The sequence below is a fragment of the Excalfactoria chinensis genome, chromosome 5 (assembly GCF_039878825.1).
Source record: "Excalfactoria chinensis isolate bCotChi1 chromosome 5, bCotChi1.hap2, whole genome shotgun sequence".
NCBI lineage: Eukaryota > Metazoa > Chordata > Aves > Galliformes > Phasianidae > Excalfactoria > Excalfactoria chinensis.
The window spans coordinates 4,410,714-4,433,299 of NC_092829.1; the positions used below are offsets into that span (position 1 = coordinate 4,410,714).

Below are 22,586 nucleotides of genomic sequence, written 5' to 3' on the forward strand. Positions count from 1 at the left end.
GGAAAACTTATGCAGAGATGAAAGGCTTGAAATGAAATACATTATGCATGAGACCAGCAGTTGGAATCTGAGAGCCACTTGGAGGTAATCATCGGAAAAGCAGGAATGGTTCCGGGCAACTATTTCAGCCTATAGCAGAGGTACCAAAACAGTTCCCAGAAATGAGAGTTCCTTTTAAATTGAAGTTAGAATGGAAGGATGGGAACAGCGTAGTGGGCACACCAGACTCTGTGCTCCTTGTGTTTGCTGCTCTTAAAGTGCAGGGGATGGGTGGGCTGCTGCTGTCCCAGCATTGCTGCCATCTGAAAGAGGGCCATTGATTTGCGATGCTTGGAATGAAATAATCTCCCTGTGCTGCTTTGCTATTGCTGGCTCTTCTCCTAATGGTTGTTCCCATCTGTACATCTGATGCTCATACAGCAGATGATAACGCACAGAAGCGGTGTGCTCTGAGTCAACAGTTCATCTGCATGATTCAGGTTAAAGTTTGGAGCCAATGACTTCAGGAAATGGAAATGTCCTTCTTTCCCCTTGCAGGTACCTGCGTCGACAGAATTGTGCTCTCTCAGAGCAAATCCTTCATTATAGAGAAGATTAAAAATGGTATTTCCTCTCCAGCCAACCCTGAGAACAGGATTAATGCTCAAAAAGGAAAAGACAGGACAATGGTAACAGCAGAGATTCAGCTTGTGCAGCAGGTCAGTCTGCACCTGATTCAGAGCTGCCTTTTGTGTGCGGCAGTTCAGGTTCACCGCAAGGATGGGAGGCTGACAGCAGCTCCCTCCCAAGTGCTGTCTGTTCCCATTCAGCTCACGCCCTGCACGTGTGGCAGCTCTGTGACTGCACACCTGACCTTGCAAGTGTTATGGGACTCAATGATGCAAAGCCAGTGATGCCTCCCTTCCTCCCAGCACGTGACTGCAGCAGCAGCAAGAGGACTGTGGTTCTCCCTAGGAAAGCAGATTGGTTTAGGGAAAGAGATTTATGGTTTCTTCTTCTTTTTGTTTTTTGTGGGGTTTTTTTAGTGGTTTCTTGGCCTTTTGTTGTACACCAAACGAGACTCGCTCCTGTGAACCCACAGAGCAAATCAGCTGGGAGACAACATGAGGGGATGAAGCTGAGAATCCCAGGCAAAGTTCTTCAGTGCAAAGTTCCTGGATGCAAAGAAGGGGAAGGGTGAGAAGTGGGAGTGAAGTGACGTACTTGAGACTGCCTAGCAGAGATACTGCCCGTCTCCCTTCACACCTGTGGCATGGTTTAGTGGGTGTGCTGTGATGGGCTGATGGTTGGAACAGATGATTTTAGTGGTCTGTTTCAACCTTGGTGATTCTATGAGTCATATGGATGGCATATATGGAGATGCTACATCTGAGCTCCTCTGATGCTGAGGTCTGTTGACCTTAGTTGACTTATTTAGCCCATTTCAGCTTACCCGTATCCAAAAAGGAGATTATGAGTGGTGGCCAGCATCAAGTGTGCTGCTTGGTTGCATCTGGTTCATGCTCAAGGGCCGTTGTGTGCTGAAAGGGGATTGGATATGAAGGAGCTTTTGTTCAAGCGGGCATCAGCTGAGGCTGAATGAGCTTCTTTAAAGGCAGCTTCTTTAAAGTATGAACTGCACCAGCTTGTTTGGGTCAAAACATTTGGGCCATGCTGCTGTAGGTTTCTGAAGGCTAGGTTAGTGCTAATGGTGATGGCAAGATGTCTGTGAGGCCTGGCTCAGTTATGGTAGAACTCCCATTCCTGGTAAGCACAGATGTGTGGTTCTCCAGGACAGACTGAGGGCTCAAGGCAGGAAGAGGAGAAGGCAGAAAGTAGCAGGGCCGGATCTGGCTTCTGAATGGACTTGCTTTACCTGGCTGCTGCTGCAGACTACATTAACGTGGTACATAAAGAATATGAGTTCCTGCTTGCTGTGCTGCTGGCCCTTGAGGAGTGTTTATCAACCCTGACAAATCTTTGTTTAAACTTTTGTCCAAGATGCTCCATGATGGAGAAAACTTCTCCTCCTCAGGTCGTTCCAGTTCCTTCTGTTGAGAAGTTTTCACAGGCTCTCTAAACCCCAAGCTGTAATTGAAGCCCATCATTCTCTTCTTCCACCCCTGGTGGCTGATTATTCACAGTTTAACAGATATCTCTGTACAAATTCATGCTGGTGAGGGGCTTTGCCAGCCAGATATGCTGGGATGAACAATAGCAGCATGGAAAGAAGACAGTGAACTAGCAGATGCCTGTGTCACCAAAGGGTAGGCATTTTCAAATGTGTATATGAAACCCAAGCCAGGAGAGGAAAGGGAATCAAAGCACAAGAAGATCAAAAAAGATGCTGTGAAGGATGAGTCAAAAGCAACTGCAGCAGAACTGAACAGGCATCATCTGTTTGGTGACGAGGGAGAAAGGGGGAAAAAAAGCGAGAGAACATTTAAGTGGTTGAGCTCTGTTTGTAAGCCTGGGGAGAGCAGGCAGCCCCACTGCTTAGTGCTGGGACGTGATGTACGAGGTGCTTTGCTAAAACGCTGCTAAGGTTTCTTTGCACTGAACAGCAAGGGGGTGGCTTCGAGCTCTGCTTCTTGTCAGCTGCAAACATTGTGAGCGATCCTGGTTTAACTCCTCTTTTCTCCTCACCCCGCTGTCCTTGCCAGTCTCTCATCCTTAAAAAGAAAAAATAATTTAAAAAAAAAAAAAAATGGAAAAAAAAAAAGGCAAGAATTGAGCTGCTGTTGCTTCTCTTTCCACCCTTCCCATCCAATTTTCCTGCACATCTTCCCTGACCAAAGGACCAGAGGTGTTCCTGAAGAAGCACACGACACTTTGCAGGGCTCAGGGCTCACCAGCTCGCCAGGATCTGCGCTTCTTAGGCTCCTTTGCAAAGCACAAGCACTCCTTTCAATGCTTTGGGTTAGCACCAAAGCACTTGAGACAGCAATGGATGGTTCAAAGTGAGCCCTCTTCCTGGCTAACCAGATGGGCTGCTGCCTGTGAAAAGGAAACAAATGTCTTCGTGAGGCTCTCATCTGACAGGAGCGTCTGGAGAAGCTCTAATGTCGCTTCCCCACAAGCAGCTGTCTTCTGCATCCTCTTCCGTGGCCTCCTGGGGGACTTCTTGCTTTGCAAACAGTCTGTCCTTCCTTCCACATTCCCTCTGGATGGAGCTTTTTGCTGAAGGGTTTCCTGTTCCTTTCCCTTCACTCACACGGAGCTCTGCCTCCTCAGACACAGCAGTGTAACTGTTCACACCGGAATAGCTGAGTTTTAAAGAGGACCCATAGCAGAGTAATGATCTGTTTTCCAGCCACAGTCCCTGCACAGCTGGTGGGATGATCTGCAGCAGGTAACCAGCGATAGGACAAGAGGTAACGGCCTTACGTTGCACTGGGGGGGTTCAAGTTGGATATTAGGAAACAGTTCTTTACAGAACTGCCCAGGGAGAGGTGGGGTCACTGTGAAGACAATGGAAGATGTGGCACTGAAGGATGTGGTCTGGAGAGGGCACAGGCATGGGCTGATGGCTGGACTGGATGATGTAGAATCATGAAGGCTGGAAAGATCCCTACATGTAGGGATGCCGAGCATGATGCAGTGGGTGGGATGGTGTTATTGTCCCCTCGCTTCCAGCACTTGCTCTCACTTCATGTCAGGGAGTCAAATCATTGTGGGGACTCCATGGGAAGCGCCTGCCCCTTCACCTGATACATGGGCGGTGGTGCTGGTGTGAGAGAAAGCCAGGTTGTGTCTTCTCATGCAATCCCAAAGTCGGATCGGGTTTGAGTAAGGAGGAACTGGACCCCTGAGGGCCGTGCTCAAGGTGTTAATGGGTCCTGAAGTCTCAGATTTTGCCATACAATACAAAGACGGTCACGTTTTGACAGGCTGGAATAGCGCCATCATCTGAATATCTTCACTTTTGCGTTCAAAGATCCTAATTCGTGCTCGATAAATTTGGCCTGTGTGCGTCTTGTTGACAGCGTGACAATGTGTCAGCGCTGTACAAACACAAGGAAAGGAACACGGGATGAAGAAGCCCGGAGAGAGCAGAATGAATGCAACGCAGGCGTGCTGTAGTTACCCATCACCCAGCAAAACTGGTTTTGTTTGACAAAAAAGAATAGAAACGCTGCCAGGACATTTTTTTGCTTCGGTTTAAGTTATTTGCTTGAATTGTTTGTGGTTAGGAACGAGCGCAAGGTTCACTTGTAATAATAACGTAACCATGGCAATATGTAACACAAGCTGATGTCAGTCTGATTTGCTGAATAAGACTTATGTCCCAATATATTATCCGATGCAATTAAGAAATGATTAGAAAATTAACATTAGAATCGATTAAAATAAAGTATTAAAGGTCTCGTGGCAGCTGTGGGTCTTAAAAACAGTCCCCAAGTGGTTGTTTCTGGATAATGTATCATCCTGCCCCAGACGTTACAGCAAGGAAAGCAATTGCCTTCATTTTACAGGCAGGGAATTGTAATGTTGCTCTTAATTTCTGCAATTTCCTGCACTCATTTCAGTGTGGCCGGGCAGAAATGAACCCAGGAAAAGCAACAAGTGGTATCTGCTCTCATTTCATCTAAAAGGAAAGGAATGGTCAGGAGGGCTGGAGGGTGGAAAGACAGCTGCGTGTATCACACTTTGCTTTCTACCTCAAGCAGTCAGCAGTGAGATGGGCATCTGGAACTCTTGCCTCTTTGGTACCTCAGTTTCTCTGTTGGCAGAATGCACAGAGATGATGGATGGCTCTAGCAAAACTCTGGAGCTGAGCCTACACGTTTTAGACTCACTGCCCATCACGCGGCTACTGCTTTCTTGGGACTGCTGTTATAGGACCAGTGACAGCCACCTGCTTTTCTCATCTTGTAAGCTCTGCGGGGCAGAGCCACTTCTTTATTTGCAGCATTGATCCCACCTGGCAATATAATCACAAGAGGTAAGCCAGGATAATCAAAGAAGATAAGCATTTTCATAACCGCCTCTGCACCAGGCAGAATTACACCTCTCAACACATCCTAGCAACAGAGCTCCTCCTTCACATTCCCTCTTTCTTTGCAAATAACTCACTTGACTCCGTCCTTGCAGTTTCCACGTGCAAGTTTAAGATGGAGAGACTGGGAGGCTGTGGCACTGCTGCCCAAAGCTGTGGGTGCCCCATCCCTGTATGTGCCCAAGGCCACGGATGGGGCCCTGGGCAGCCTAAGCTGGTGGGGTGCAACCCAACCCATGGCAGGGAGTTGGAATTGGGTTGTTCCTTCCAACCCAAACCATTCTAAGATTTTTCTTTGGGGATTATTAGTTGATTAACCCAGCGAAGGCACAGCCACTGCACAGTGAAGTGTAAGAGCAAGTCCTTCAGGTATTTGGTAGGCCAGGAAAGGAAATGCTTCCTGATTTGGAAGCTTTTTTTCTTAAGAACTCTATTACTTAGCCCTAAGTAATAAGATAGAGGCCTCCAAAGGTCTGCTGAGCTTCAACCTTCTTCTTTCACAGCCTCCTGTAACTCTTCCATCACTCCTAATATCTTAAGTCACATCTTTTCTTTCTGGTGTTCTCATCATTTTGACATTTCTTGCTGGCTGCTCATCACACACCTCTTGCACTGCTGTCCAGCCTTCTAAGTTCCTCCACTTCTCTGGCGCTTTATTATTCCTCTGTCCATGCAGTGAAACCTGAGCATCTCTTCTACAGGTTGCCCTTCCCTTCCTCTTTGGTGCTCCCAGCCATGCGGTGAGTCTGGTTCAGTAGAGCCAAGCTGCATTCTCCCCTCCATGTGATGCACGCAGCTGACAGGGTTTGGCAGTTCTCGTGTTGCTTTTCCTTCCTGCAACTGATGCACTGTGAAGGATGGACGTGGAAATGTAAGCAGGGAGAACAGGAGACTGGCAGCATCCTGTCCTCTTCAGAGTGGAAGAGCTGCCTTGGGAAGGAGGATATCGGACAGGAATCTGCAATGAGTGGCAAAATAAATAAATCAGAGCATTAAGGCAGCAGCTAGCTAGCACTGCATTTCACATTTGAAGCTATGCCTACCTTGCGCAGAGCACAATAGAACAGAAAAGAGTTGGAATAGCTCTGCATAAATATTGCATGAAGCCTTATGCACAAATGTATACGAAGCACAGAGCTACCTGCAAAATCTGGCTGCAAAGCACGAAGGAAAATGTGGGCACTCTGTGGTCCTCTATCTGGAGAGCTGCTGGTACCAGCTTGGGGAGGTAACTGGCTTTGCAATACAGCTTTCAGCATAAACATGCTGAGAGGGTACTGCATGCCAAGCGCCGTGCAGGAGATGAAGCCACGGAGCAGGCTTTTAGGTCAGCAGTGGTGCCCTATATGTTGTGGGGCTCTCAGTCAACCTTTTGCCCCTGAGGTTTCTCCTTGTCCTTTCAGTCAGTTCTTTCCGAGGCTGCAATTTCGTGGTCTCTTGAATCTGGTAGGAGTGATGCTGCTCCCCAAAGCCTTGCTTCCCTGTTTCTGCTGCCACATGCAGCTCCACCTACATCAGCAGCTGAACAAGATCTACCCAACTGCATTGCTGTGCTGAGGACCTGCTGTCCATGCCAGGTGTATCTCAGGGGTGATTCTCTGGCTCGGTTGCATTCTCACCCTGCAGAGGGAACATCCATTTGTGGTCAGAGCTCTTTAGGCACGCTCCCTTCTGCTTCTGTTTTACCCCAGACCATCTCTGTTGAATTGGTTCTCAGGTCGCCCTGTGATGTGAAGCAAAGCATAATGGCTTGAAACAACCGTGGGTTGGTTCATAACAGCACTCCTAAACCCACACTGAAATATTAATGCTGGTGCGCTCTGTTGGCACAGCTGTGTGGCGAACCAGATCTGAGAACGGATCAAAAGCAAAAAGAGCGGAGTTGCTTTTAGCCTCAACCATCCTTTGCTCTCATGTGCAAAAAGGCCTCAAACATTTGGGAGGGACGAGGGGCTGGCTGTGGATGGCCTTTTTAGAAAGCAGCTCGCATTGGTTTGAAACGACTGTGGAAGAACGATCTGGATTTACTGCAGGATCTTTGTGACAGGGAGAACCACCTACAGTGGATGAAGCAGGTGCCTCACACCTCACAATGTATCGTGTGCTGCAGGGCAGCAGGAGGACAGCCTTGTCTGAGAGCTCAGAGCCAGCACATCACAGCCTGAGCAGCACAGGGTGAGCATTTCGCTATGCCCATCATGTCTGAGAGCTGCCCTATGGCAGGCTACTGTGCTTCCAAACAAACCCCACATTGTGAGGGGCTCCCTGAATGCTTCTTTCTCTCCCCTTCCATTCTCTACCTCTCAGAACAAGCCCAGAATTCAGTTTTTGTGCTATTTGCAGCGTAACATTTTCCTTTCTTTATCTTCACCGTCTGCATATTTCCCCCTCCCTCTTTCCACCGCCAGCCCAGCGCAAGCCTAATTGCACATCCCAGCCTGCAATTAGTTCACATGCCCTATGAAGTACGCTTCATTATGGCTTTTGGGGCTGTGCAGCAACACCTCTCCGCTGCTTTGATCCCCGTGCCCATGCTGCAGCCAGCACTCTAACAAGAGCTGCCGTTCTGCCCTTTGCTTTCTCAGCTTCAGTACCTTCTCACCCCGTCACTCATTCAGGTGGGATATCGGAATCATGTCTGCTCCCACTCTGCTGCAGCGCACAGGGACACCCACAGCTCCATCAGGTGCTCAGAGCCCATCCAGCTTGACCTCGGGTGTCTGCAGGGATGGGGCACCACCAGCTCTCTGGGCACCCTGTGCCAGCATCTCACCACCTTTATTGTGAAAAACTTATTCCTTATATCCAATGTAAATCTCCTCTCTTTTAGTTTGAAACCATTCCCCCTTGTCCCATCGCAACGGCCCCCGCTGAAGATTCCTGTTTCGAACGCTCGGGCTGCTGCTGGGGCGTGATCCAGAACTGGAGATGCTGGGGAACACATGAGAACCTTTCGGAGGAGCGCGGGGGCTCCATCTCCTTCCAGCGGCGCACAGCGGGCACGACGGAGCTCGGCGGGCGCTCGGGCGGGGAGGCGGAGCGCCGCGGCCGCAGGAGGTGGAGGAGGACGAGGAAGCGGGCGTGGAGCCCGGGGAGCCCGAGGAGGGCGGAGCGGCGGTGGGCGGGCGCGGGGCGGTGGCAGCCGGGGAGGGAGCCGGGCGCTCCGCGGCCCATTCGCGAGCCGTAGCGGCGGCGGAGCGGAGCGGCCGAGCCGCGATGAAGCCGAGCCCGGCGGCGGTCGCCGCCGCGGCGGGGCCGGGGTTGGGGCAGGCGGCGGGGGGAGCCGATGCTCGCTGGAGGGAGAAGGGCGAAGCGGAGGCGGAGAGGCAGCGAACCCGCGAGCGGCTGGAGGCCACGCTGGCCGGGCTGGGCGAGCTGGAGTACCTGAGGCAGCGGCAGGAGCTGCTGGTGAAGAGCCTCCTGCTGCGGAGAGCCCCGGGAGCTCAGGGCGGCCGCGGGGAGCAGCAGGGCGAGGGGCCGCCGCCGCGCAGCCTGGAGGAGAAGTTCCTGGAGGAGAACATCCTCCTGCTGCGGCGGCAGCTGGTGAGCCGGGCACGGGGGGCTGGGGCGGGGAACGGCGCCGTGTCCCGCGGCACCGAGCCGGACCGGGGAGTGTCGCGGTGCTCCCCGGGGGGTGCGTGCCGGGCACCGTTATCCCGCTGCCTGTCCCGGCCGTGCCCGCTGCCCGCGGCATCCCTCGTGGACGCGCCCCGGCGACAGACGCGCGGAGGACGCCGGCACGGGACGGGACGGGAGCGCCGGCGTTCGAGCGGCTCCCGGCGGAGCACGGCGGCCGCCCCGGCTCTGGCGGAGGTTCTCCCTCCTCGCTTCGGTTTGGTTCCCTGAGCCGGACTGGCGGCTGCCTGGCCCGACTTCCATTCAAGGCAAGGGATGCGCTCCCGTTGCCTTGAATGGAAGTTGGAAGCGAGCTCCTGGGTTTGGAACCCCGAGAGGAGGTAACGAGCGGAGCTCTGGCACGGCCAGGGTCGGGCGCCTTAAAAGAAGGGATGCTTTTGTTGGGAAGGCGCTTTGTAGCTGGTGTGGGAAGAGATGGAAGGCGGCAAGAAGCAGCAGATCATTTTTCAATGAAAATAGCATACAGCTGTGCCTGGCCTTCTTTTGTGCACGGCTCAGCATTTGCTTTCACCGAGGGAGAAGCAGGACTGCGTGATTTCTTTGCTTGATTCCCCATTTCCACCCCTCCCCCCCCTCCCTTTTTTTTTTTGTTAATTTATTTTTAATTTTTTGCCTTCATTTGCCTTTGGCACATTAACTGTGCCGTTTCAAGGATGATTTTCCTCTTTCTATAATGCCAGTGGAACGGTCTTGCTTCTCTCTCAGTAAGGGATGCCAAAGAGCCGTACTGAAGTACCAGGGATCCTTGGTAGCGATCCATTCATTCACTTGACATTGTGGACTGGGGCCAGCCACGCTGCAGGCTGGGGATGCTGGTGGCAGTAGGTGGCGCAGAGTCACCGCCCAAACCCCTCTGCTCTGAAAGGTGGGCAGAGGTTGGCTCGCCCCTTTGGTTCTCCGAGGATGGTGTTCAATGCCAGCGCAGCTTCAAATGGCCTCGTTAATACTGGCAACGTTCGCTTTCCCTTTGCCGGAGGATTGGCCCAGCCCCGGGGAAAGGTTGTCCTTGATTTAATGGGTTTAGAGCATCAAAACTCTTTGCTGTGAGCGGATCAGAGCACCGCTGGGCTCAGATCAAATGATGCGCTTAGGAAAAAAAGAGAAAGCTTCCTCCTGCTTTCTGCAAAGCCAGAGCAATTAAAAGAGTATGAAGCAGAACAGGTGATGGATAAGCAACACTGTAATACACACAGGGGAACTGATTGTGTTGACCGTGGGTTAATGAGTGCCTCGCAAAGTCATTTCTTATCGCTTATTTTATGCCATCAAATTACCTTCATAAATAGCCCTAAAGTTCATCTCCCGGCAATTCTGTACAATTATAATGGGAGAAGAGGAAGAATGACCCTGTTGCACTGCTAAACTAATAAAAGGGCCGTGATCCCAGCTCTGGGAATCCTGCTGCCTATAGGGTGGAACGTGGCCTTACACTGCAGCAGAACGAGGCGGTTCCCTCACGACAGACACTTGTTGGCAGAGCTGTTCCATCCCATTGTGTGAACAGATGCACTCTCTGACTAGCATCGCTGCGCTGCTGATCGTCCCCTGTTACATTGGCAAGGCAGTATTTTCACTGAAGGAACCCATTTTGTATGCGCAGGTCTGGTTATACCATATTATACAGAACAGCTTTGTTGTTACAGCTGTGTTCTTGCAACAGAGTGCTTTGCCAGCACAGTGTATTGTGGGGCGTGCTCCTTATTGTAGGACTGGCTGGAAGAAGCTGGAGTGCCTGCAAGATCCTTCAGTTAAGTGTTTATCCAGAGTGCCTATCTAGAATGTCAGGACCTTCTCCTGTTTTTATTGTTATGTTTTAAAGAACAAGGCATTCACATAGCCCTGAATGCAGAAGCCGGTTGTCCTTGGAACCCCCTCATACCTGCCCCACTGAAGGAGCTGATGTTTGCCTTCTTGTTTTCCAGAACTGCTTGAGAAGGAGGGATGCTGGCCTATTAAATCAGTTGCAAGAGCTAGATAAGCAAATTAGTGACCTCCGTCTGGACGTGGAAAAATCGACAGATGAACACCTTGAGACAGACAGTCGTCCAAGTTCAGGTGAGGCCAATGGTCAGCAGGATGGAGCTTCCCATGGTACCCGGAATTAAGCTGCCTGCAGTTCTTAGCTTTGCCACCACGAATGTCTGTAGCACGTTCGCGCTCTGATAATTAGTGCCGACTAGGAAGGTTCACCTGCTGCTGGAAAGGTTGCTGTTAGTAGGCAACACGTTCAGAGAAGCATTTCAGGCTTAATTAGATTTGCATTGTTTGGGTCGACTTGTTTTCTCAAGGCCACCCATAAAACTTCCAGTCCTCCTGCATATTAGGAAGGAGGCTGCAGGAAAAATGGTAAAAGGAGGCACCAACAGCAGAGGAAAGATGTCAGAGTTGATCTTGTAACCAGATGGAGTGGTGAATCTAATAACCGAATCCCTGCTGTATTGGATTTCATTCTGTTCTGACTGTGTTGGAGCCAGTAAATGGTATTTAACTGTGGGGAACCTTCCATAGAGGATCTAGGCTTGTTTTGACAGCACTGAGGAATGGAGGACCTACCAACCAATCGCTTGCACTGTTAAAACCATTGCTTAGTTCAAATTTGAACTTGACTCGTTCCCATACTGATTTGTCAAATGGTTTTTCCCTGTAGACTAAGGTCTTTCTAGTGCCAAGCCTTTTCTCCTCTTGGAGGTGCTATACATTTTAATTCCCAGGCTTTTTTGATGAGCTAAACAGGTCAGTTCATTAAGTCGTTTGTTTCAAGGCATTTTTCCAAGCTCTTAAATAGTTTTATGGCTCCATTCCAGTTTTTCAGCTTTGTTTTAAGCTTGCTAGGTTTGAGGACTAGGCACACTGTTCTAATGTCTTTTCTTACCACTGCCATGTAGGCTGGTGAAGTCATTTCCCACCTGCTATTCATTAGTCTCTTTGTACATCCAACAATCTCATTAGCCTTTTTTTGGCCATACCATTAAGCTTGATTGAGCTACTTTTCCATGCTGACTAAGTCCTTTCCAGGAGTATCATTTTCCAGGATGCATCCTCATTCTGTAGACGTGCCCAGAATTCCTTTTTCCTGAGCGTACGATATAAATCTTGTTTATAATGTGTTGCATTTTTCTTAAGTAGCCCCAGTTTACCTGGACATTTTTCTACCTTCACTCCTTTCATGTCATCCTAAATATTAAACCTGTGTCTGGAACTTTGATGAAAATAATGGGTAGCGTTGGGCCCAACTCTTGGCAAAGATGTGTAAGTCAAGCGATAGCTGGGGAGTTTGGGTTGGAAGGTAGAATGCACTGTTATATGAGTGGGCTGGCCAGCGCAGCCTCGAGCCTTCTTGCTTAAATCTGTAATCCCCTGTTAAGGTTAAAACCTCAACCCCTGTAAAAGCTTAAAAGAAAAAATAGTTTAAGATTTCATATGGTGAGCAAAGTTGTGTTCTTTTAAGTGCTTTACTATTAAAGGGAATTCTTTGTAGCAGTACGGATATTACTAAGTTGTGTGCTGTTTTTTTGGATGACTGAATGAAATCCCCGTACTAATTGCAGGAGTAAGCCAACATAAGCATCAGCTGCACTGCCTTTTTAGGGGCACAAATGGTAACTTTATGTAGACATAACTAATATAAATGCAAACTCTTATCTTTGTAGGGTTTTATGAGCTGAGTGATGGAGCTTCTGGATCGCTCTCCAATTCGTCTAACTCTGTCTTCAGTGAGTGTTTATCCAGTTGCCATTCTAGCACTTGCTTTTGCAGCCCTTTGGAGGCAACACTGAATATCTCAGATGGACGCCCTAAATCTGCAGGTATAGTAAAAGCAGGTCGAATACATCATACTCCAGGAGGTGGCTTTGGCTTTGGAAATACTACCTCAGGAGTATCTGGGTTGGATTAACCCTTCTTCTTTCCATTTGGTGTGCTGTGCTCTGAAAAGATTCCAGTGCCTACCATGTATATATTTTGCAAAGAAGGACCGTTTCTTTTCCTCTACTTCACCTTTGCTTGTGAATCTGCCCCTCTAAACACATGGAAATAACATGTGAAAATATGGCAGCTGCTCTACCCAGCAGAGGGCAGTGGTACATGTGCACAGAAACACATTAATCGGCTAATTTCTCGTGTTTTCTTTAAGAAAAGCGTTTTTACTAAATAGCAATAATTAGAGATACCTCTGAAGCCATGCAATACAGATGTACCGTTGTCATTATTGAAAATGACCGAGTAGGGAGCTAGCCGCAGGTTGCAAGCCATTCTGTTTGCAGCAGTCTTTTGTTCAGTTCTGATGGTCCTCAATACCCAGGTGACCACGCTGAGCTGTTTTCTCCATTTATACATTAGAGATGAATGGACATCACCAACAGAGTAAAAGGACTTTGTCTCTTTGGCAGAGAGCTGTTGAATTTTCTTTGACATTAGGCTGAAGTTGCAGTCTTTAACGTGGATGACAGTAAAATAGGAAGGCCACCTTTGTCTGTCGTGCAGGAAGGATGCTTGTGAGGGACTTCTGTGATCGAGTGTTGCTGGTTGACATGGCAGCCATACTCATTCAGAAGCCTTAGTCCTGTCTGAGTTGTGGAGGATGCTCCTAACCACAGTATTTCCAATTTCCATTCTGCTCTTTAAGGTTAACTTATAGTGAATTTTTTGTGAATCAAGGATAAAATCCTTCAAGCTCTCCTGACTCAGAAGTGGGAAAATTCAGCCTGGGATGCATAGATTCCGAGATGCTGACAACTCCTCTAAGTTATCCTTTGAGCAGCTTGAGGTAATTTAATGTTCCCTGTTGAAAGGTACACCAGCCAAACACAAAAATATGCACGAGGCTTTCCAGCAGATTACTTTGCTGTTTTTTTTTTCTGTATGCAACACAAAAATCTGAAGCTCTCGTTAATCATGCTGTCTCACTTGTAGGAATGAAATTTCTCAGTCTGGCATGTTTCAAAGAAGTCTTTTTTGGCAACATTTCCTGACTCTGACATAGAGTTTAGGAAATGTGGGAAAACTGGGAGGTGATCTGGAGGAAGTTCCTGTTCCTGACTTCCCTATTCTTTCTCTCCTGCCCACACAGGAACATCATCGCTATCAGCTAATTTCATCAAAGTATGTGAGACCTCTTTTGAAATAAGCCTAAGATAAGTAGCAAGCACTGAGCATTCAAATTTGAGCACACTGGCTGAAGTTTCTAGCCCAGGGGTAGAAAACAGGACTGACAGTGATTTGCCAGGATCATTTAGGTTGTCCCCCTAACCAAGAAGACCAAGTGAACTAGACTTTAATAAAATCACAATCTTAGGTGCTTGGATTGAAGCCTTGCTACTAAGGTTGCTTATATCCGACATAAGTGCCTTAGTTATTAAATCTGACTCATGCATCTTGAAAGGCACTGGATGTCTCTTAAAGGACTCTCGTTGCAGAGCCGAGGCCTGGATACTGGCTGTATTGACCTGCACTCCTTGTACTTACATGGAAATGTTAGCCTGTTTCCCGTTCTTTAATTCTTTATTGTTCAAAGTGAATGCCTGTTACTGACATTATGACAATTATAAAATAGCTATGATGCTCATATTAACAATCTGGATTTGCTTTTATATCCCAAGATATACTTGGAAAATATGGGAGTGAAATTTGTCAGTAAGCTGGAAGCAATTCATTGGTCTCTTGTCTATGTTCTCATGCTTCCGTTTGCATTTAGCGGGGTGAAATACAAAATTCATGCATGCTGACGCCCACAGTGTGTGGGCCCCGTGCAAGTGACTGTGTAACACAGAAACATGGTTTCTGAGTGGCTTGGATGTTGGAACAGGAAGCTCTCAGCAGCCTGGACCCAAGAGGGCTGTGGGTTTTATTTTTTCAGTGAAGAAGTCATGTTGGCACAAAGCCTCTATAGATGCAGTCAGGAAGAAACCCCTCAGCCCCTTTTATAGCTGTTGAGCAGCATCCCTGAGTGCGAGGTTTCTCCTGTTTGTACAGTAGTGCTGTAGTGAAAGTGTTTGAGTAGATGAGTCCGGTGCTCCTGGACAGCATGTGAAAAGCAGCAGAACTGTCGCCGGCAAGCTCTAAACTCTTGTAAATGCCTTTCAGATCTCATAGGCTGGATGGATTATAATAAGGAAAGTCAACGTGAGGACCAGGCCGCGGGCTCTGTCTGTCGCTCTTTGTCCACACCGCACTCAAATTCCCTCGATGTCGTTGCAGATGTCCACCCAAAGTACCAGTGTGATCTGGTGTCTAAAAACGGGAGTGATGTCTACCGGTACCCCAGCCCACTCCATGCGGTAGCTGTGCAGAGTCCCATGTTCCTTCTCCCTGTGACTGAGAACCCCCAGCGAGAAGAGGAGAGGCTTGGCTGCGACATTACCGATGTTTGCGCCGGATCTGAAACAGACTCAGGAAAAGCAACCGATGCCTTTCTCCCACCGGGCTCCTGGCCTGCCTCGTGCCCGTCCGCCAGCAAGAGGATAGATGGCTACATCTTAAGCCTGGTTCAGAGAAAGACTCACTCTGTGAGGACTAACAAACCAAGGACAAGTCTCAACGCCGATCCCACCAAAGGGATCTTGCGACATGGCAGCATGTGTGTCAGGCAGGCTGCTGGCGTAGTTTCACACAGCAACGTCATGAACCTGAAGAGTGCAAAGCAAGTGAGCTTGCCATCCAGTGGGACAACTGCTTCAGACAACACGGCTCCCTCCCCACTCAAGCAGAGGCCGAGGGAAGCGGGTGGTGAGCAGGTGGAGAGCAGAAAGGTGCTTTTGCCAGCAGCTTTTCCACCCAGCGAACTCCAGAGCAAGCATCAGCCGCGGGGTGCCAAGGCGGTGCCTCCAGAGCTCAGCCGACACGCAGTGGCTGCCACAGGGGATGTCCCCAAGGAAGGCAGCCAGCACTTCACTGCATCACCCAAAGAGAGCCCAGGGAAACCAGTGGTGCTGCAGCCAGAGACCAGGGTCAGCCAGCCTCCCAAAAAGGTCCTGCTGAAGGGCGGCTCGCAGGCGGCTCACTCGTCATCACCTCCTGTGGAGGAGAGGCCTGCACTGGACTTCAAAAGCGAGGGCTCTTCCTCTCAGAGCCTCGATGACGGATTGCTGGTGAATGCCCAGTACATCCCAGCTCAGCAGCAAAGCGTTAAGCTCCACAAAGGCACCAGGAACGTCAAGATATTGAAAAGCTCTGCGCTGAAGCACAGGCCGCACCTTGCCAGTGGGCTCGAGAACGGTGCTCAGGCCTTGCGGGAGAAAGGCAAGCCAATGGGCAAGAAGTGCCGCTTTCCCGACGAATTGGATACAAATAAGAAACTGAAAAAGCCCTCCTCGAGGGGGAAGCGTGGCGGCGGCCTGCAGCCAGAGTCAGGCCTGCAGGGGCGGCCAGCCGGCCTGCATAAATCTGTGGTCAGGTCGCACGGACACGGCCGGGAGGTGGTGGTGGCCAAACCAAAACACAAGCGGGCTGACTACCGCCGGTGGAAGTCTTCAGCAGAGATCTCCTACGAGGAGGCCCTGCGGAGGGCAAGGAGGAACCGGCGGGATGGCGTAGGAGTCTACGCTCAAGTTCCTCTGCCATACGTCAGCCCTTATGCCTACGTGGCCAGTGACTCGGAGTACTCGGCAGAGTGCGAGTCTCTGTTCCACTCCACCGTGGTGGACACGAGTGAGGACGAGCAGAGCAACTACACAACGAACTGCTTCGGAGACAGCGAGTCCAGCCTGAGTGAGGTGGAGTTCGTCGGGGAGAGCACCACCACCAGCGACTCTGATGAGAGCGGGGGTCTCATTTGGTCCCAGTTTGTCCAGACGCTCCCCATCCAGACCGTCACCGCTCCGGAGCTGCATGAAAATGCAGCAAAAGCCTTTGTCAAAATCAAAGCCTCCCATAACCTCAAGAAGAAAATCCTGCGCTTTCGGTCAGGCTCCCTGAAGCTCATGACGACCGTCTAATGAAGTGACTTGGTGGAATGTATCTGTTTCTGCTTTCGGAAGCAAGGTGCTTTTGTGTACATATTTCCACAGATTTTTTTCTTTTTTTTTTTTTATACAAATATTTAAAACTTACGGTAAATTATGTCATTTGTCTTCAGAACTTGGGTGGATACTAGTGCCTTTTAAATGGAAATAAAAGACCATTACATTTGTTTAAAAAAAATAACCCATAACACTGCCATTTCAGTGGTGAACAGCCTCCGGTGTGTGGTATCAGAAGGCTTTGGAAAAAAAAGGCTCATGTTTTTGGGAATGGATCATCCTTGCCTAGATTTTTCCAATTCTGGGTCTTATACAGGGTATCAACAGCTTAAGGTCATACGTTTTTAGGGAAAGAAGAGGGGGAGGGCATGTGGGTGGTCTTCATGTTTTTGCTTGTCCCTTTTCTGCTGCTCCTGGTACCACATCTTGAACTTGTTCCTCCTGACAGTCCAGCCTGTATTTGTTTCTTTTTCTTGTTGATTCTCTTCTTGAAGCTGGCCCCGTCCTCCCCCAACCTTCTCCCACGTGGAAAGGGCTCCTGTTAAATCCATCTCCAAGGTTAAGTTGCCTTTTCGGGAGCGCACTCTGCTCTGATTTCCTGGGAGTCCCGGTGTGGACTGTGGTGGTGTTTGGAATAAACTGTTGGAGCAGCTGCCCCAGGCTTAGTAACTTCAGTATATCGTGTAAAACTGCTTTTGAAAAGAAAAAACAAACCATATGCATGTCACGTGCATGATTATCAGTAGTTTTAATATTCCTGTTGATGTCCGATTTACTGTACATCATCAATGGCTGTTTTTATATATATATATATCATTGTGTAAATTAATATAACACATCATATGCTGTAATAAACAGTCTGTTTTAATATTATTTTTTGAGTTTGTTACACTGGGACAGACTCAATCTATGGTTTTGTATTGGCGTTGTCACCACCTCAGTGTCTCTTTAATGTGGCCTGTTAACATTCCCTGGAATTCGGTCGTGCAGGAAATGGAGCAAGTTTAAAATGTTGCTGTGTGTGTGATTTGTGCTTTGAGAGAACTGGATAGCCATGGCTCTTCTTGTTCTTCCAGTGACTTGCATTTATTAGGGGCAGGATTGGGCCTGAGGACACTTCTGAAACCTACTGTAGCGAACCCACTTCATCAGGGTGTTGGACTGGGTGATCCCAGAGGGTCCTTCCAACTTCTGTGATTCTGCAGTTCTTCGAGGTGTTTCTCATGAGCAGCTTGCGTTGTGGAGCAGATGGAAATGTAATATTAATCCTCCTTGCTTCAGGGAGCTGGAGGACCTCGGTTGGTACAACTGAAGGGGCAGATGGTAGGGTGCTGTAACCAAATGGATCTGTGTAATGCAACAGATGTGCCTATGAAGTGATCAGTCAATGGACTGCCCAAAGCTGTGTGCTCAGGGTGCTCCACCTGGCCAAAGTGTAGGCTTGTGTGTACCTGATAGGAATTTCTGGGGTGTTTGTGCAGCCCGTTTGGTCCATAGTAAGATCAGGAGAGCAGATACGTTCTTCTGTGGTTTCTCTATGTCCTTCCTGCTGTCACCCTTTCTCAGGTTTCCTTGTGTAGCAAATGTGGGAAGGAGAGATTCACCAAGAATTAAATGTCTCTGTGAACAGCTTCTCAGACAGTGGTAGCAGTTTTTTCTAAGAGGTGGATTTCATCTTCGTAACTTGCAGGGTGTAGTGAATCCCTGCCTGTTGGATGTCTCTCATATTACATACTTTCTGTTACTTTCTGTAAGGGGCCATGCAGTATGGTCACAGGTTTTTCAGTACAAAAGCCTCAAAAGTCCTTTCTTTTCCATTTCTCATGATAGAGGAGAAGCTGTAACTCACCTTAGCTGTTCTTAACCCTCCTGTAGCATTACACATGGAAGGGCAGCCTGCATACAAATAGAAAACATAAAATGTTATATATAAATACATACATTTTATATATTAATATAGGATACTTACTTCAGAAATTGCTGGACAATGGCTGCCACTACAGAGAGGGGTGAGGAAAAATGTTTGTTACTCAGCACAGTTCTGCTGAAGCTGAGAGCAGCTCAATACATCCTGTTAATAACTGATGGGTGTTACATCAAACAAAGGGAATGTCAAGAAGCTTGTCAGACCTAGTGGTTTCTTTCCTAGAGTATCTCTTAATCATGCCACATAATCTCTCTTCAAGCAAGAAAACCACATGCAAATCCCTGCAAATCTCCTCAAAGGTGCAGCAGAGAGGAGCTGCAGACATGCACTCTGTGTCTACGACTGTAAGGGTGGGAAAACAACCTGGCCAGCAGCTTTGGAAAGGCAAGTCTTAATTGCAGTGCTGCAATGCGTTGTCTCTTACCAGCTGAAGGAGGCTGGTTTCCAAGAGCAAGCTGCTGGATAGTTGATAATTGAGTAAAAGAATAAGAAGATAACTGCTTAACTATCGCTAAGACTGTATCAGCTGCAACCGGTGCATTCTGTAGCACTCTCATGGAATAGCTTAGTACCAGATGGGGAAATGTGCTGATGGCATCTCTTTCAATTGCATCTGCCTCCTTTCAGTTTGCAGAAGGAATTTTCCTACATAATTTAGGTAAGCATCCCAAATCATTTAAAGAGGCCTCAAAGAAGCATTTTTTTCTCCCTCTCTCCTTCCCCTCTTCTTTTTTTTTTTTTCTTTTAATAAAAGGTCTTACAGTGCTGGAAAAGTACTTGATATCGCAGCACATTCTCTTCTCTGGTTCCGATTTAGGAAGCACACCTCTGTTAGTAAGTTTTTGCAATGCTAGGTTGAAAAACATCTGCAAATCTTGGAGACCAGTTAAATATCTGACACTTCTTTAAGCTACCTGGCTTTCCAGCTCTGCAGCCTGGAGCCCTTACCAATGCATTTTTTCATAATATTCCTGTTTGAATTATCCCCAGTGCTTATGGCAGTATTAGGAAGTCAGGAGCTGTGAGGTTTGTCTTCAGTGCCCCAGGGTCTATTTCAAGGGGAGGAATAGTTGTGGTGAGGATGGTTGGGTTTGTACCCCTTATGCTTGGTGAGCACAGCAAACATTTAGCAAGAGCAGACCCCCTTGGCTGGGTTCCTTGTGATTTAGGTTATGCAGTGTTGCTGTACATCTCCCAGCCATTCCCTGATGAGGTGTTTCAGAGGGAGTCTATCCAACCCATACGAGTTTTCTAGTTTTTCTTCTGGCATGGGGTTCATCCTGGATAAGGACTGAAAACAGACTCCCCATGACAGACACCTTCCCTAACCCCAGTCTGTTTGTTGGCTCTAAGAAAGGTCAGAGGTCTTCAGGTGGCAGCCAGCAAAGCCATCCTTGAGGAACCTTAATTGTTTTTGCCACAAAGAGCAAGAAGTTTTTATTAGCTGTGTTGGCTGCTCAGCAGATGATTTACCACGCTGGGCTTGGGTCTCCTGCAGCATGTGATAAAGGCATTTTTAATAGCTGCATTGAGCATCTAGTCTGCGTCTCTGGAGAAACCAACAATCATGCATACAACTAAGCTGATGTGACAAAGTGAACCATTCTCAGCTCTTTGCAGTGTAATCCTCACACTGATGGTTCCTGTGCTCAGTTCCAAGAGGACACAGAGACTGCAAACCAATAGAAACAATTTGTAAAGCCCAAATCTATCTTTCAAGTCTGCTTTTCCCTTGATTTGCTCTAAGCCTCCAAAGGGATTGTGTTGAGGCTCCTTGCGTGGAATGGTGTTTTATTTCTCTGGCAAAATAGAATAGATGGATCACTGCAGTAAGAAACAATTGCTCTGGGACTTAAAAATCCCATAGTGCTGGTATGAGGGGAGACATATTGAAGCAAGTGGGAGATCAATTAAAAGGGATAATAGAAAGTGCTTTTTCTTTTTTATTTTTGGTCAGCGAGGAATTTGCTGCCACAGGCAGTAACAGCACGGATGTAATGTCAGCGAGTTCAAAGGAGATAGACAAGGTATTACAGTAAGGAGGGAAGGATATGTGCTCTACCATCCCCAGTTAATGACTTTGAAAGCTGGGAAGGACGTTGGGTGAATGGACTTCAGAGAGTGGCCAGGCTTGCATGCCCTCTCTGCAGACTGTTACAACTTTTAAAGAGCCTTTAGGTGAGAAGACTGATCTTGGTTTAACTTATGGAAGTTGTCTATGCAGCAGATTTCCCCCAGTCTTCTTCATTCTTTTGTGCTCAGAACTGTTGCTGAAAATGAGGTTTGCACTGTCGTGCAAGGAAGTTTGCTTTGCACAATTGGTTGATGGTGTCATATATACTTCTTCAAACAATGGACATGTGTTTCTGGTCACTCACGTTCCTATAGCAAAATTATTTAATTCCACACTTTAACATGCGTAGTTTGTGCTGAAGTCCTGTATGAATACCAACTCAAGCAGGACTGGTGGTCTGCCTGAGAGTAGAAGGGCTCTGTAGAGGGCTCTGGGTTGCTAGGTTGAGAGGCTGAGTCCAACTGTGTGACATGCAACAAGATGAAATGTGGGTGATACGCCAGGGTCACAAAATCTTCATGCGGTGATATAGGCTTGGGGAAGAGTGGCTGAAAAGCTGCCTGGCAGAAAGGGACTTGGGGGTGCTGGTTGACAGACAGATGAACATAAGACAGCAGTGGTCATGTCATCGTGACCTGCATCTGCAGTGCGGAACAGCAGGACTGTGGAAGGGACTGTCCAGTTGTACATGGAACTGGCTCCTCAAATGCCGTGTTTAGTTCTGAAGAGTATAAAAGAAGGGTACTGAGTTCCTCAAGTGTGTGCAGAGAAGAGTAATGAAGGTGGTGAAGGGACTAGAAATAGAGTGTTATGAGGAGCAGCTGAGGGGCTGAGGCTACTCAGTCTGGAGAAGGGGAGCCTGAGGGGAGACCCCATCACTCTCTACAGCTGTCTCAAAGTAAGCTGAAGCAAGGAGGATGTTGGTCTCTTCTCTTGGATGAATGGTGGCAGTATGTGAGGAAATGGCCTCAGATTGTACAGGGGGAGATTGGTATGAGGAAGAATTTCTTTGTGTAGATGATGGTCAGTCATTGGAATGGGCTGCCTGGGGTTGAGTCACAATCCCTGCAGGTATTTAAGAAACATGTGGATGTGGCATTAAGAGATTCGGTTTAGTGATGGAATTTGGTAGGTCAGGGTGATGGTTGAACTTGGTGATCTTGAAGGTAGTTTCAAACCAAGATGATTTTATCATTCTATTATATTGAACATCCTCCCCTTGTAATGGAAACACAGCTATGGATATGGCTGATATACAAGCCTACAGTAGGCTTCAATGTTGGGCAGCAATTTTACATCCTTTTACAGTTGCTCCTAAACTGTAGAAAAAGTTGATGACTTCCAACTCAAACAAACTGTCCTAGTGGCAGAGCACTGGGCATTTACTGCACCTTGCCTTGGGACTTTGCTGTCCTTGGAGAATTTAGTTCTTTCTATGGTTACTTCTACATAGAAACTTCACTCCAGGGGCACAGCAAATGTGCTTCTGTCCGGTCAGGGACATGGGGCCTGAACCAGTGATGGCTGCCTTGCACTGTGATGGCTGGTCCAAAAATGTGGAGAAATTTGGTCCAAATGATATTGGGAACCATGCTCATTCTAGGCGGAAGTAAACACCTAAACTGTATATATTGTACCCGTGGGGATCTCAGTTTGGATCTGCTCTTTTTGTGTGGAATGACTTATTGATGTAAACAGAGCCACTTTCTCAATTAATGGCCTTTGTTTCCATGCTGTATTCCTTTAAGATCAATAAAGTATATTAGCATTAATAACTTGGCTTCAATGAGCCAAGCTCTGAAAAATCTGGCTTTTGTTCTTTTTAAAGGAGTTGCAGTCCTGAGAACTAAGATTTTCATGATAAACTCGAAGGAAAATGTATATGATTTGGACTCTGTCCTCATGATGTAATGGCTTTGCAAGCAAATTAAGTGTTTTCTCCCCCCTAAAAATGTTATTCTGTGGCCAAGGGCAGGGAGGTGGAATGACTGCAACCTATTGAGATATATGTTCCCC

At 48.0% G+C, this 22,586-nt stretch overlaps 1 protein-coding gene across 4 annotated transcripts; it reads left to right on the forward strand.

Moving 5' to 3' along the window:
• Positions 1–8,128: 8,128 nt before the first annotated feature.
• DACT1 (dishevelled binding antagonist of beta catenin 1) lies at positions 8,129–22,364 on the forward strand. 4 transcript variants are annotated; one of them, XM_072337923.1, is made up of 4 exons: positions 8,129–8,521; positions 10,537–10,669; positions 12,265–12,327; positions 14,696–22,364. In XM_072337923.1, the coding sequence occupies exons 1-4, from the start codon at positions 8,195–8,197 to the stop codon at positions 16,543–16,545; spliced, it is 2,373 nt and encodes a 790-aa protein (XP_072194024.1). In that variant the 5' UTR covers positions 8,129–8,194; the 3' UTR covers positions 16,546–22,364. The 4 variants fall into 4 exon arrangements, with proteins under 4 accessions (XP_072194024.1, XP_072194023.1, XP_072194026.1 ...); XM_072337922.1 differs by having other exon boundaries at positions 8,130–8,521; positions 12,265–12,420; XM_072337925.1 differs by having other exon boundaries at positions 8,130–8,521; positions 14,810–22,364.
• Positions 22,365–22,586: the final 222 nt, after the last annotated feature.